The following is a 12,759-nucleotide window of genomic DNA, read 5'->3' as shown; positions in this document are numbered from 1 at the left end:
TCACCGGGACACCAAATCTCACGTACTAATCATAGTAGTAGGCCTTTATTTTCTCATCAGATAATAGTTTTCTTTGCCTTTAGTATGTGACGTTCTTTCTAACTTTCTGAGTTTAATTATGTGCAAGCGTTTCATGCTTATCAGTGCTTGCATCCGGCTCCGAAAAGTAGATAGTTAAGAGTTGGGCTACCTCGAACCACGTTGCTCTATAATCTGTTGTACACAACGAATATTAAAAATCAAGCATGTGTTAGCACGGTGTCGTATTTGAGCCATTGAGACTATGTCCCGTGCGCTTCCATATTATTGACCAAGATTGCATTCGATAATTCTAAGTTATAGGAAACTGACTAATCATCCAATTACGATTTGCGTATATAATGGTATAAGGTGATTCAAAGCATATTGAAATTTGCCTTGTGAGTTTTGAGGGTAATACCATCATCAAATGTGTGAGCACACATAGAAATAGTCAGGCGATTGAGATATATTTGTGCGGTCGTATGATGTCGTAATTTAAAACAAGTCTATGAGTGTGACTAATCTTTAAAAATGGGAGGGATACGTCTTCTTTAGGGTTCATTTAAAATGTCTATCGTGAATCTAAACTAACACGCTGATAATTACTTAGTTTTCTATTGAGTAGGCGATGGATTCTTGCACACCCACTACATCAAATGATCCGCAAACAAAATGCCAATGTTTGTAGTTTTCTCAGTTGTCTTGTGCCAAAGAAGTTGCTTTGTGCCGGCAATGTGTCCTAATATGAATCTTGCATGCAAATTACTAAGTTCACATTTTCTTTTCCTCTTTCTTTGGCCAATTATTTAGTTTGATATATTTTTTTCAAGATGTATTAACTATTTCAAGCCATTTGAGTGCACCTCAACATAATCTCCTTTTCACGTGTGAGCCTCCCGCATTAGATTGCACTCCCCCTTAATTCATCAACATATATCTCGACTGAATTCTCCACCTAGTTACTGTGCACTTGTGGTCATGTAATGTCATCGCCAACTTGGAACCGAGTTGCTGTGCCCTAACGCTCGCCGTTACCGATGGTCTTTCTAAACCAAATTTGAATTGCGATAGCAATCTTTGTTTGGCAACAATGTTAATTACGTGATTCCTTTCTTGAGATATTCCTCGAATATCAACAACTTGGGAGAGATCACAAATCAATTATCGGTTCTGATACTATTTTGTTGATATCTGCAACGGTTGCTCAATACCCCATCCTTAGGAGACAAGTCCATTAACATATCCAAAATCGGTTTACCTTCGTTCAAAAGTTTGCCTCCATTTTTTTTTTTGGCAGAAAACTGACAAATTGAAAAAATCTCTGAATTTAATCATTCTTATTTCTTAGAAAAATGGGGCAGTGAACAATTTTTTCATCAATATAAATAATAATAACTATGCCTAAACGCTTTTGTTAATCAATTATCTACTGATGTAGCTAGTGCTAAACCCTCCCACCCGATAAAGGAATGGAATTTCAAGGAGTCATCTACACTTAAAATAAAAGATTTCTTTGTCTTGACTGATCAGCATTTAGTTTGGCTGAGGTACCCAAGTATTCCGAGGCATCAACCTATGTGTTACCTTTGTTTTCCTTCTTTTGTATTTGCGGATTTGTCTTCCCCACTAAAGGCTCTGACAAGATCTGTCTACATGTTGTTTTCTAGGTCAATTTCGTATAATGAAAATATTTTTCGTTAAGTGATTGTAAGAGATATAAATGATCAAAAATAGGAAAATCTTTATCAAATTGTTGATGTTGGAAGAAACAATCGGAGGAGACTTATTAATTATTTCAAACCATATTGATTTTTCTATGCGGCCAATTTGCTCACCACCACTCACTCTTGCAACTCAACAAAGTGGGCAAATTCCATTTTGGTATCTCAAGTGGAAGCTTTTTCTCAATTTGATACCCAAAGTGGATATGGTGTCAAAAAAGGGCCTGAAGTACCCAATTAGTCTCAAATAAGGACCCGAAGTGCTCAAAAGTCTTAAATAACGGCTTGGGTCGCCGGCTAGCCAAAATTGACTGCCGGCCGGCGAGAATGTTATTGTTCCGGCATCGGAACAATAACTTTATTATTATTTTTTTCTGTTTTTTTTCTTTTCCTTTTCTTTTTTTTTTCTTCTCTTCCTCCACCGGCCATAGCCGGGGCCGGCGGAGGTCGCCCACCTCAGGCGGAGGCGGCCCTCGCCGGCGTCGAGCGAGGGCCGCCCTCGCCTGGGCTGGGCGAGGTCGAGCCTCGCCAGATCTGGCGAGGGCTCGACCTCACCGGCCGCCGGGCGAGGCCCCTGCCGCTGCGTGCGAGACCCACCTCGCCCGACGCCGGCAAGGTCGAGCCTCGCCGCGCCCGCGAGGTCGAGCCCTCGCCGATCCGGCGAGGCTCAACCCGCCGCTGCGGGCGAGGCCAACCTCGCCGGCGAGGCTCGACCTTGCCGGCGTCTGGGCGAGGTGGGTCTCGCCCGCAATGGCGAGGCCGGCCTCGCCCGACGCCGGCGAGGTCGAGCCTCGCCGGGGCCGGCGGGGGCCGAGCCCTCGCCGTAGATCCGGGCGAGGCTCGACCTCGCCGGCCACCGGGCGAGGCCGACCTCGCCCGCCCCAGCGAGGCGGCCTCGCCCGACGCCGGCGAGGGCCACCTCCGCCGGCCCCGACTATGGCCGGCGGAGGAAGAGATAAAAAAAAAAGGAAAAGGAAAAAAAACATAAAAGAAAAAATAATAAAAAGTTACTGTTCCGGTGCCGGAACAGTAACATTCTCGCCGGCCGGCGGGCAATTTTGGCCGACCGGCGACCCAGACCCTTATTTGAGACTTTTTGGGCACTTCGGGTCCTTATTTGAGACTAATTGTGAACTTCAGGCCCTTATTTGATATCGTGTCCACTTTGGGTACTAAATTGAGAAAACGCTTCCATCTGGGGTACCAAAATGGAATTTTCCCCAACAAAGTCGTCCATGCATGAATATATAAAGAAAGGGTAAGAACTTTTATATTTCTGAATAGCAATTTTATGTTGACTGGGTCCATCTTATGTGGGGCCCCGCCAGCATAAATCAATAAAAAGAAAAGAAACAAAAGTCAAAAAAGTCAAAAAGAAGAAAACAAAAAGAGAGTGCTTCGTGCAAGTGTGCCCAAGAAGGGAGAGAGAAAAAAACACGTAGAGTGACTTTACCGAGAGCTCACCGAGAGAACAGGGGAGAGAAAGGAAGAAAAGGTGCTGTGGCTTATGATCCCGATTCGAGGGTCAAACGTTGTCGGAATTGATTCAAATTTTAGTATGTCGTTCGTGAGACTGAGGGCTACGAGTTGATCGATTTTGTTCGTTGAGAATTTTCTCTGAATTCTCCAATCGCAATAGGATTTTCTCCTCAATTTATGTAAATCCACATTCGTGGTGATGAAAATGATATTGTATTATTGATATTGTGTCTCTAGTGTGTGACTAGAGAAGAGTTTTGTGTATCATACTATTTTTGGTGATTAGTGAAAGTTTTTTGGGGCGGTCCGTGGTTTTTCTCTCATTGGGTTTCCGTGTTAAATCTTGGTATTGTTGTTGCATTTGTCTCCTTATTATTACAAGGTTGAATTGCTGGAATATTGTTGGTTGTTGTTAGAATTAAGTTGATTTCGGTCGGTTAATTGCGGGGGAGATATTGATCCTGGATTGGGCTTGGTTTTTGGTGAATTGTTGCCCTGATTCTCCCCAACATTTTATTAATAGCCATTAGTGCGCGCTTTGGAATATTCGAAGGGCAGTCAAGGCTAACTATGATCTATGTCGCGACACTTCGAGATACTCATCTCCTGTCGCGACACTTTTATTACTTATTCTAGTAATGCACATCATTGGACGTTAAGTTTTAGTTTGAGCTGATTTTTAAGTGCCTGAGTGCATGGATGGAACGGGGTGTGCGACGACATATATCGTCTTTCTTCTTGTCTCTTCTTTGATGAGTATATTCGCCTTGTGGGTCTTTCCCTTCTGGCAGAGATCACCAGTAAATATCCGTCCTTAACAAAGCGACAGATCTCGGTCGTTGGACCACTTTTGTGGCCTGTTGTTATATGTATATGTCTAAGGCTCATTAGTACATCACTGTAGCCTCTCTTGTTTTTGATAAACGTCGTTATAGTCTCTCATAGTATTGCAGAAGAAGAGGAGGACGAAGAAGAAGAAGGAGAAGGAGATGGCACTCTGTTCTCATCCTTGCCATGTCTGTGCATCTCTTCACAAGCCATCCTTTTCTCAATGTCGTAGTTTTGATCGCCTGAAGCTGCTGGTACCATCGGATCCGAAGGTAATACTTGTAGAGAGGATGTCTTCGTTTCTTTTGGCTGAAAAACTTGCTGTCCAATTTTAGATAATTCATTCTATTTGTTTTTTTTGGTGTTTCACTTGGTTATATTCTAGGCGAAACGTTCTCTATGTGAAAAGATTGATTCTTTCTGACTTCTAAGATTCGTGAATCGGTCTCGAGAACTCGCTTACCATATAGCATTATATCGTTTTACCAGGTCTTGCATCTATAGGGTCGAGTCCTTTTTTTCTTCTTTTTGGCTCTCATGATTAGCTCCTCCCGCCTACTCTTGCTATGGAAATCTTCCCTATGTGGCATGTCAGCTAAACGCCCTTAGCTTGGTAAGGTCTTAAAGACGCGTGCTCATTCCCCAATCTCCACATGATTTCAAGATTTCGAGAAAACAGTTCATATAATCATGTGAGACACATGGATCCTTATCACCCAGTCTCCTTTAACTCATTGACATTGCACATGCAACCCCAGATTCAGATTCAGTTTCATTCATGACCTTGCTAAAGTATTTGTCTCCCAGTCTGTGTGGAAGATCAGGTTGCCACAGAAGCCATGGCCAGAACATGTGCTTGAAGCCCTGAAGAGCACTTCGAGGAAAATGCTGGAGGCTTTCGCGGATTCCATTTTTCGGTTCGTTGATCAGCCGTTGCTTCCCTCTCAGGTACCAGAAAACTTGAATGACAGACGTATGAGTCATGGAATGAAATAGAAAAGGATTGAAATGGTTAGTTTTTTGTGTTGAGAGAAACAATATCTGGATAGGAGATTCCAATGTGAGACTTGCAATTGATTAACAAAATGGTGTAATAAAGATTCCATTAGGCATAGAGCTGGAATGGAAAGGTTACACCATCGATCCAAACATGCTAAGTTGATTTTGAAAGCAACTTCCATGTCATATTGTCATATTCTGGAAAAAGTATCACTACCAAAAAACTTGATCGCTGTCCACTTCAAATATATCAAGCATCACCAATAATTAGAGTTTAGATACTCTAAACCTCAAAAACAAATTTGGTTAATTGGTCAAATGCAAATACTTTGTTGAACAAAATGATTTGGATCGTACGTGTCCACTCGAAATAATTTTTATAATAAATATTTCTTTTCATCTTCAAATGTGAACCTGATACTTCGAAACTTTAGACATTATTGATGTTTTATCGAAAAAATATCATACTTTTAACTATAAAAGTAAAAGCAATTATCAGGTGAAGGTCGATAGCCCAAACTTAAACCAAATACCCCTTATGATGTAAAGATTTCAGTCAACTAAAGGACACATAATATATCAACAGTGGTCCATGTACTCTTATATTATATTGCGATTTACGAGATACTTATGCTCATCATGATCTTGACAAACTATGAAATAGTGTTTTTATGCCACCACAGAACAAACTGCAAGATTGGTTTGCAGGAATTATTATTCTATTCCTAATTTATTTCTTTTGAGACGATCATTCGATCGTTTTCGCGTGTTCCTTGAGAGGCCAAGGAATAACTATTAAATGCAGCCAATAATACTACTATTTTATATAAAAAATCAACTTGCATTTTTAAATGATGAAATTATTTTAAAATAACTCAAAATTAGTAAATAGAGATTAATCATTTTTGTTTGGTTCTTTTTAAATATTTACTATTATTTATTTTTATAGTAGATGGATAATATATGAAATTATAACCTAAAATCAATTTACAAATCATAGAGGACATAAATATAATTAAAATCCCAAATTTAGTTACTTATTACCGTAACTTAAAATGTATAAACTATTTATATTGATATATTATATTTACTCATAATTAAATCTTAATTCATAGTTATGAGTCTAAGCATAATCTATTTTTATTAGTAGATTATATATACTCATAACATCTTAATTCATAGTTACCAGTCTGACTCATTATTAGTTTAGGTATACACTTTTTATAATATGAGTTTATAATTGAATTATAATTATTACTTAATTCTCTTTATAATAAATTATTCATTAAGAGAAAAGGGTAATTTATCATTTATTGTCAATTATTTGATTAGAAGAATATTTTATTTGATTAATTTTACTGTATAAATCATAGGGTCACCAAGGAACCTATACTATTAAAAAATTATAATTTTTAGCTTATTAATCTATACAATATATTGTTGTAAATTAGTTTAACAGCGTTATTATTTGTATAGAGAAATAATTGTTCTTTTATGATTTTGATGCTATGATTATAGAAGAAGCTAGACTTTGATTATATCTCATTAAAGAGTATACTAGGTGGGTATTTCTTATTATTTTCAACTTATTCCCCATGCAACTACAGTAAACCAAAGAAGAACATAGTCTTCGAAAAAATGTTTTATTCTACAAACCAGACTTATTGTAATACAATGAAATTGATTGGAATTATCATAGATCATATAGAGTCTAGACATATTATCTGCTCAGTTAAAATGGCTATTCCCATTTAAATACATTTCTACGTACCAAGCACACCTTTAGAATACTGCCAGAGATACAAGTAGCGATTCTGGTCGAGTTGTCTAACTTAGAGTAAGGGCATTGAATGCATGCAGAAAAACTTTGCTCCAGTTGAAGAAATTGGCGAGCAAACTGTAGTCACTTGCTGCGAAGGCAACATTCCTATCAATTTTCCGCAGGGAGTTTTCGTCAGGAACGGTATGCAAACTGCTTCAATCAATATCATAAGTTTTAGTTTATCTTCTTCGACTTCCATAATTAGAGAACACAAAGTACGATGGCATTCTCAGCAATGCTTGTAGAAGCAAAGTGTGACTAGCTTCTCAAAATAGCTGACAAATGGGTAATGTATGATGTTGCAGGTCCAAATCCTCTGTTTGGCGGTCTTAAATCCACGGAATCAATTTTTGGAAGATCAAGCCAAACATGGGTCGAGGGAGAAGGAATGCTTCATGCGATATATTTCGAAAAGGACTCCGGAGGAAATTGGCTACTATCCTACAAAAACCGATATGTCGAGTCCGATACTTTCAAGTTAGAGAAGCCACAAAACAAGCCGTCTTTTCTTCCAGCTGTCGAAGGAGATTCTTGGGCTATTATGGCTGCTTATCTCCTGAACACTGTATTACTATTCTTCCCTTCATTTTAACTTAATTATTCTCCAAATATAAACATTATTTATTGGCCTTTATGTAAATTGTATGGCTCTACCTTCAGCATAAGTTGAGTTATTTCATCTTGGCAGCTTAGGTATGGAGCAGTGAATAAATACATGAGCAACACTAACGTTTTCGAGCACGCTGGGAAAACATATGTGGTTGCGGAGAATTACGTGCCTCAAGAAGTAGATATTGCCACGTTGGAAGCTCGTGGCAATTGGAACTTCGACGGGGACTGGGATCAACCTTTCACTAGCCACCCAAAGGTTCGATCTTTCAATATGTACAGTATGCCCTCTCAAATATACGGTTGATCTAATTTCATTGATTTGCAAGTCATAACTTTGTACAGAGAGCGCCTGTTTCGGGGGAGCTGGTCACCATGGGAATAAATGCTTCGAGACCTTACTATGTTGTGGGCGTTATATCTGGTAATTCGCTCTATCTTGATTTCGTGACATTGTCACATTATGCAATAAGCATCAAGGATAAGACCATGAGTCTTGAGATTGGTTAATTGTTTCAGCTGATGGGAAGAAACTCAATCATAAGGCCGATCTCGAGTTTGATCGGAGTGTTCTCAGCCATGAAATTGGTGTCACACACAGGTGAGCACTCTAATTTGGAAACGTCGGACGGCAACAATGTACGAGATTAACCAATGATCCACTTTATTTTAGGTACAATGTGATCATTGACCATCCCCTTGTATTTGACATGAAGAGACTTGTCAGTGGTGGACCGTGAGTGAAATCCAAAAGCTTGAACTCTTTATTTTCTCGTATTTTTAGCCATAATTGTCAAGCACGTCTAGCAGCTTTAAATCAATCGCTTTCTTGGAATGTAGGTTACTTAAGTATGACAAGGAAGGGTATGCGAGGATAGGGGTGATGCCTCGTTATGGAGACGCGAGTTCAGTCCGATGGTTTTATATAGACTCCAGCTGCACATTTCACATATTCAACTGCTTTGAGGATGGGGATGAGGTATATTTTTCTACAAGCCTAATTTGGGGGTTAAAAATCTCTTAGACTAGGCCTCAACTTAAACGATATTGCTTGACAAAGCAGGTTGTGGTGAGAGGATGTAGAGCTCTTACATCGGTGTTTCCAGGTCCCGATTGGGGTATGAACAAGTTCGATTGGTTCTCGAGAGGATTCAACTTCAGAGAACCGGTGGATGCAAATGCTAATGAACATGGAGGCTATCTGTTTACCTGTGTCTATGAGTGGAGATTGAACATGGAAACTCGGGAAGTTCAAGAGTCGAGTCTTACGGGCACTGAAATCTCTGTGGACTTCCCTTTCATAAATGCCGATTTTACTGGCCTGCGTAACATGTATGGTTATGCTCAAGTCATCAATTCAAAGTCAAGCTCTGAATGTGGTAATGCAATGCCAGTCTCCACTCTCTAGTGCATGTCCACTTGCCCAAAGTAGCGCATAAGATCAGTTTCATAATGCTTATGCATCACTTGTTTCATTCAGGAATGGCTAAATATGGAGGTCTAGTGAAATTATACTTCGACGAACCTTGTCCTAGGCTATCCGACTTTGAGGTATTAGTGAAAGTTTTTCGAGTCACTCTAATTATCCATTGCTCATGTCGAAATGTACCTTACTGCGGCCTTGAATTAGAGAGGAGGATATCGTGAGAACTCGATGAAGGTCGAGTACCATAATTTCGAAAAGGACAGCTTCTGCAGTGGGAGTGTTTTTGTCCCTAAGAAAGACGGTGCCGGAGAAGACAGTGGTTGGATTGTCTCTTGGGTACATAATGAAGAGACGGATGAGTCCCAGGTTAAGTTTGGGAGTTTCAATACAATCATCATGATGCTTTGCCCATCGGTAACAATGTTCGATATGACTTTTAGATTGTGAAATTTGCAGGTTCACGTGATTGATGCGCAGAAGTTTGAAGGCGAGCCGGTAGCCAAAATCACTCTGCCTCAAAGGGTACCCTATGGGTTTCACGGTGCCTTTGTCTCGATACCGAATTGACGATTGGGACACCAGATCTCATGTACAAGTCATGGTAGTAGGCCTTACTTTTCTCATCAGATAATAGGTTTTTTGCATTCAGTATGTGATGTTCTTTCTAACTATCTGAGCCTAGTTTTGTGCAAGCATTTCCTGCTTATTAGTAGCCGCATCCGCCCCGGAAAAGTAGAGAGTGAAGAGCCCGGCTACCTCGAACCACGTCGCTCTTTAATCTGCTGTACACACAACGAATAGTAAGGATTCATTTGTTTGAAGGAAAATTGTTTCCGGGAAAATTCTTTTCTAACCAATAACAAGCTTAGATTGGGGAAAAATAATTTCCCTCTTTAGTAATACAGAAAACACTTTTTCTAAACTACCAAACAAATGAAAACTAATTGTTTTCCTTGCGTGTATCAGACGAGAGAGAATTGAAATCCCACCTTAACTGGAGGCTCCAAGGCCATTGACCACATAAAACATGAAGAGAATCAGAAACTTGTAATGGTATAAAGTGATTCACAGCAAATCTTGATTTGCTTCGTAAACTTTTGAGGGTCAAACTATTATCGCATGAACGAGCTGTGATTACAAAGCACGAATCTACGTACTATTCCCTTTCCCAAAGAACGGATATTTTCTACATACTGGTAAAATTCTGAAAGAGTCGGGCAAATATTAGAAGATAGTTGGTAAGCAATTACCAGACACCTGATTTTCCGGCAATTTGTTGGTGATATCGACACTTTTATGAAATTATTCACTTTTTACCGGTTTACAAATTACCAACTTTTATTTGTCCTTCTTACCAACACTTCAAATTTACTAACTTATATGAATTTTACCTATATTTGTTTGAGTGACTTGTCCAAGTTTTTTCCTACCATAATATTAATCAATTTTGAGTTACCAACTCTCATTTGAGTTAATTACCAAAGTATATATGGTATATTTAGTTTATCAACTTTTACCAACTTTTATTTATCTTTCATATAAACGCTTCAAATTCATCAACTCTTATATGAATTTACAGTCCTTACTTGGGTGACTTCCAGCTTTTAGAAGGGTTGCTAACTAGTTTTGATTTACCAACTCTCATTTGAGCTGCTTCTCAACATTTATTTGGTTTTTTTTATAAATTGACCAACCTTTTCATTCAATTATAAACTTTACTTGTCTTGATTACCAACCCATTGGATTCACCAACTATTTTAGAAATTAGCAACCTTAACTAGAATCAATTCTTAAATTACCAATTCTTATTTGAATCAATTATTGACCGTTTATTTGGTTTTCCTTTTTTGACTACAAATTTTTTTTATTTTTGAAAAAAAAATTCTTATAGTAACAAATTTTCATACCAAGGCTTTGGATTTATCAGTTATTACATGATATTACTAACCTTTATTTGAGTTACTTGATTACCAATTTTTTTCCAATGAAGTTACTAACTAATTGTGGGTTACCAACTCTCATTTGTGTTATTTATTGACATTTTTTTAATTTTTTTCACTTTACAATCTTTTCTATTGAGTTACTATTAGAATGATTAAATATTAAACTACGTTTTCATCTAACAGCTTAAGTTTTTAGAATAGTCGACAGTGATTCCACCAAATCGCACATAGTATCATAACTGGAGATCCTGAGTTCAGATCTTTCCAGACCCCATTTACCTCCCCAATTAAATATGTCCACGCGGCAAAAAGTTCAAACTATGAATAATTAAATATTAAATCACGCCTTAATCTAATAGCTAAAGCTCTTAGAACATCTTTAATCTAATAGCTAAAACTTTTAGAATAGTGATTTCATCAAATCTCATAGTTACCACTTTTACTTGTCTTTTTTTTTTTTGACACTTTTACTTGTCTTACTCACTAACTTTTTGAATTTGCCATTTCTTTTTAAAAATCACTAACCTCAATTAGAGTGATTACCAACTTTCTCTGATTATGTTACCTTGTTTTATCATGTTGACTCTTATTTGAGTTAGTTAGCTAAGTTTTTTCACTTTTTTATTGAAAATTGCCAACTTTTTTTTTTCTATGATAAAAAAAACTTCTTCTATCGTTTACCAAATATTGTTTACCAACTTTCTCGGATTATGTTATCACCTTGTTTTATAATATCAACTCTTATTTGAGTTAGTTAGCTAAGTTTTTTTCACTTTTTTTGTTGAAAATTGCCAACTTTTTTTTTTATATCTAATACTTCTTCTATCGTTTACCAAATATTGTTTACCTTTCGTACCCCCTACTAAAATTTATCAACTATTATACGAAACAATCGGTCTTTATTTGTGTGATGTATTAACAAATTTCCAATTAAGTTACCAACTAGTTTTTAGGTTAGAAATTTTCATTCAATATTATTTGCTTACCAATAATTATTTATTTGTCTTAAATTTACCAGCTTTTATAATGAGTTACACTTTCATTTACCGTTGTTCATATTCAACAACTCTTTTACAAATTACCAACCTCAATTAGAGTTGTCACAACCCTCCATAGATGATACTCGAGGGTTTAACGGATTGCTAGGTGGGTGTGTAGAACCCTTTTTCGAGGTGACGCTTATGCTTCACACGAGTTCTCTCAAGCCCTACCGACCGCAACTTGGTTTTTCGTTTATTATTAATGGAATGAGACTAGAGTAGCTACTAACCTATTATAGATCAGTTAGGAATCGAATAAGACGTAGGAGGGCACATTTGTCTTGCGTACCAGAGATTTCGAATGCAGGGACTTGATTATGTTAGTTTTATCTAACGACCACTATAGGTATTTTTTTCTCTTTAGTAAAACATTATTTCATGCAATCTTTTCCGATTTATATTCCTGAACACGTAAATCTAGACGGCCATGCATAAGTGTGCAAGTAATAAAAGAAACAATCAATAGTACATATCAATAAAGGTAAAAAAAGAAAAAAAGAAAACAACTCGAGCCGTACCAGACAAAATTAATCCAGGGCCCTGTTATAATGAACCGCATGAAAAAACGAACGTCCTAAATCTAGGAATGATATGTGATGCATTTTTCAATGTGACTTTTTGTAATTTTCAGTAAGTAAACATGCACTAATCTAAATGTATGCATGCAAAAGAGTCCTTATTTTGTTACATGAGATGCCTCCTAAAGATAACCAAACATGCAAAAGGAAACTTTTATTACTTTCAGTTTTGAATATGTGCGTCATGGAACACGAAATGTCAAGATCACTAGTCAAATAAAAAAATTTTCACCCAGCGTGACATCGAATGACACTGTTGGGGAACTAAAGCATCCGAGAGACTTCACATCTTA

The 12,759-nt window shown here is 37.7% G+C and overlaps 1 protein-coding gene across 1 annotated transcript; it reads left to right on the top strand.

The window, feature by feature from the left end:
* The first annotated feature begins 6,902 nt into the window (after positions 1 to 6,902).
* On the top strand, positions 6,903 to 8,971 carry LOC115694402 (carotenoid 9,10(9',10')-cleavage dioxygenase 1-like). Its single transcript, XM_056321055.1, has 8 exons — positions 6,903 to 7,011; positions 7,176 to 7,435; positions 7,559 to 7,738; positions 7,825 to 7,903; positions 7,999 to 8,080; positions 8,153 to 8,215; positions 8,320 to 8,458; positions 8,543 to 8,971. The coding sequence occupies exons 1-8, from the start codon at positions 6,903 to 6,905 to the stop codon at positions 8,885 to 8,887; spliced, it is 1,257 nt and encodes a 418-aa protein (XP_056177030.1). The 3' UTR covers positions 8,888 to 8,971.
* Positions 8,972 to 12,759: the final 3,788 nt, after the last annotated feature.

The sequence above is a fragment of the Syzygium oleosum genome, unplaced genomic scaffold (assembly GCF_021117445.2).
Source record: "Syzygium oleosum isolate NSW1041296 unplaced genomic scaffold, Sole_v2.1 Sole_v2.21, whole genome shotgun sequence".
Classification (NCBI taxonomy): domain Eukaryota; kingdom Viridiplantae; phylum Streptophyta; class Magnoliopsida; order Myrtales; family Myrtaceae; genus Syzygium; species Syzygium oleosum.
This window is presented reverse-complemented; position numbering and strand designations above follow the sequence as displayed.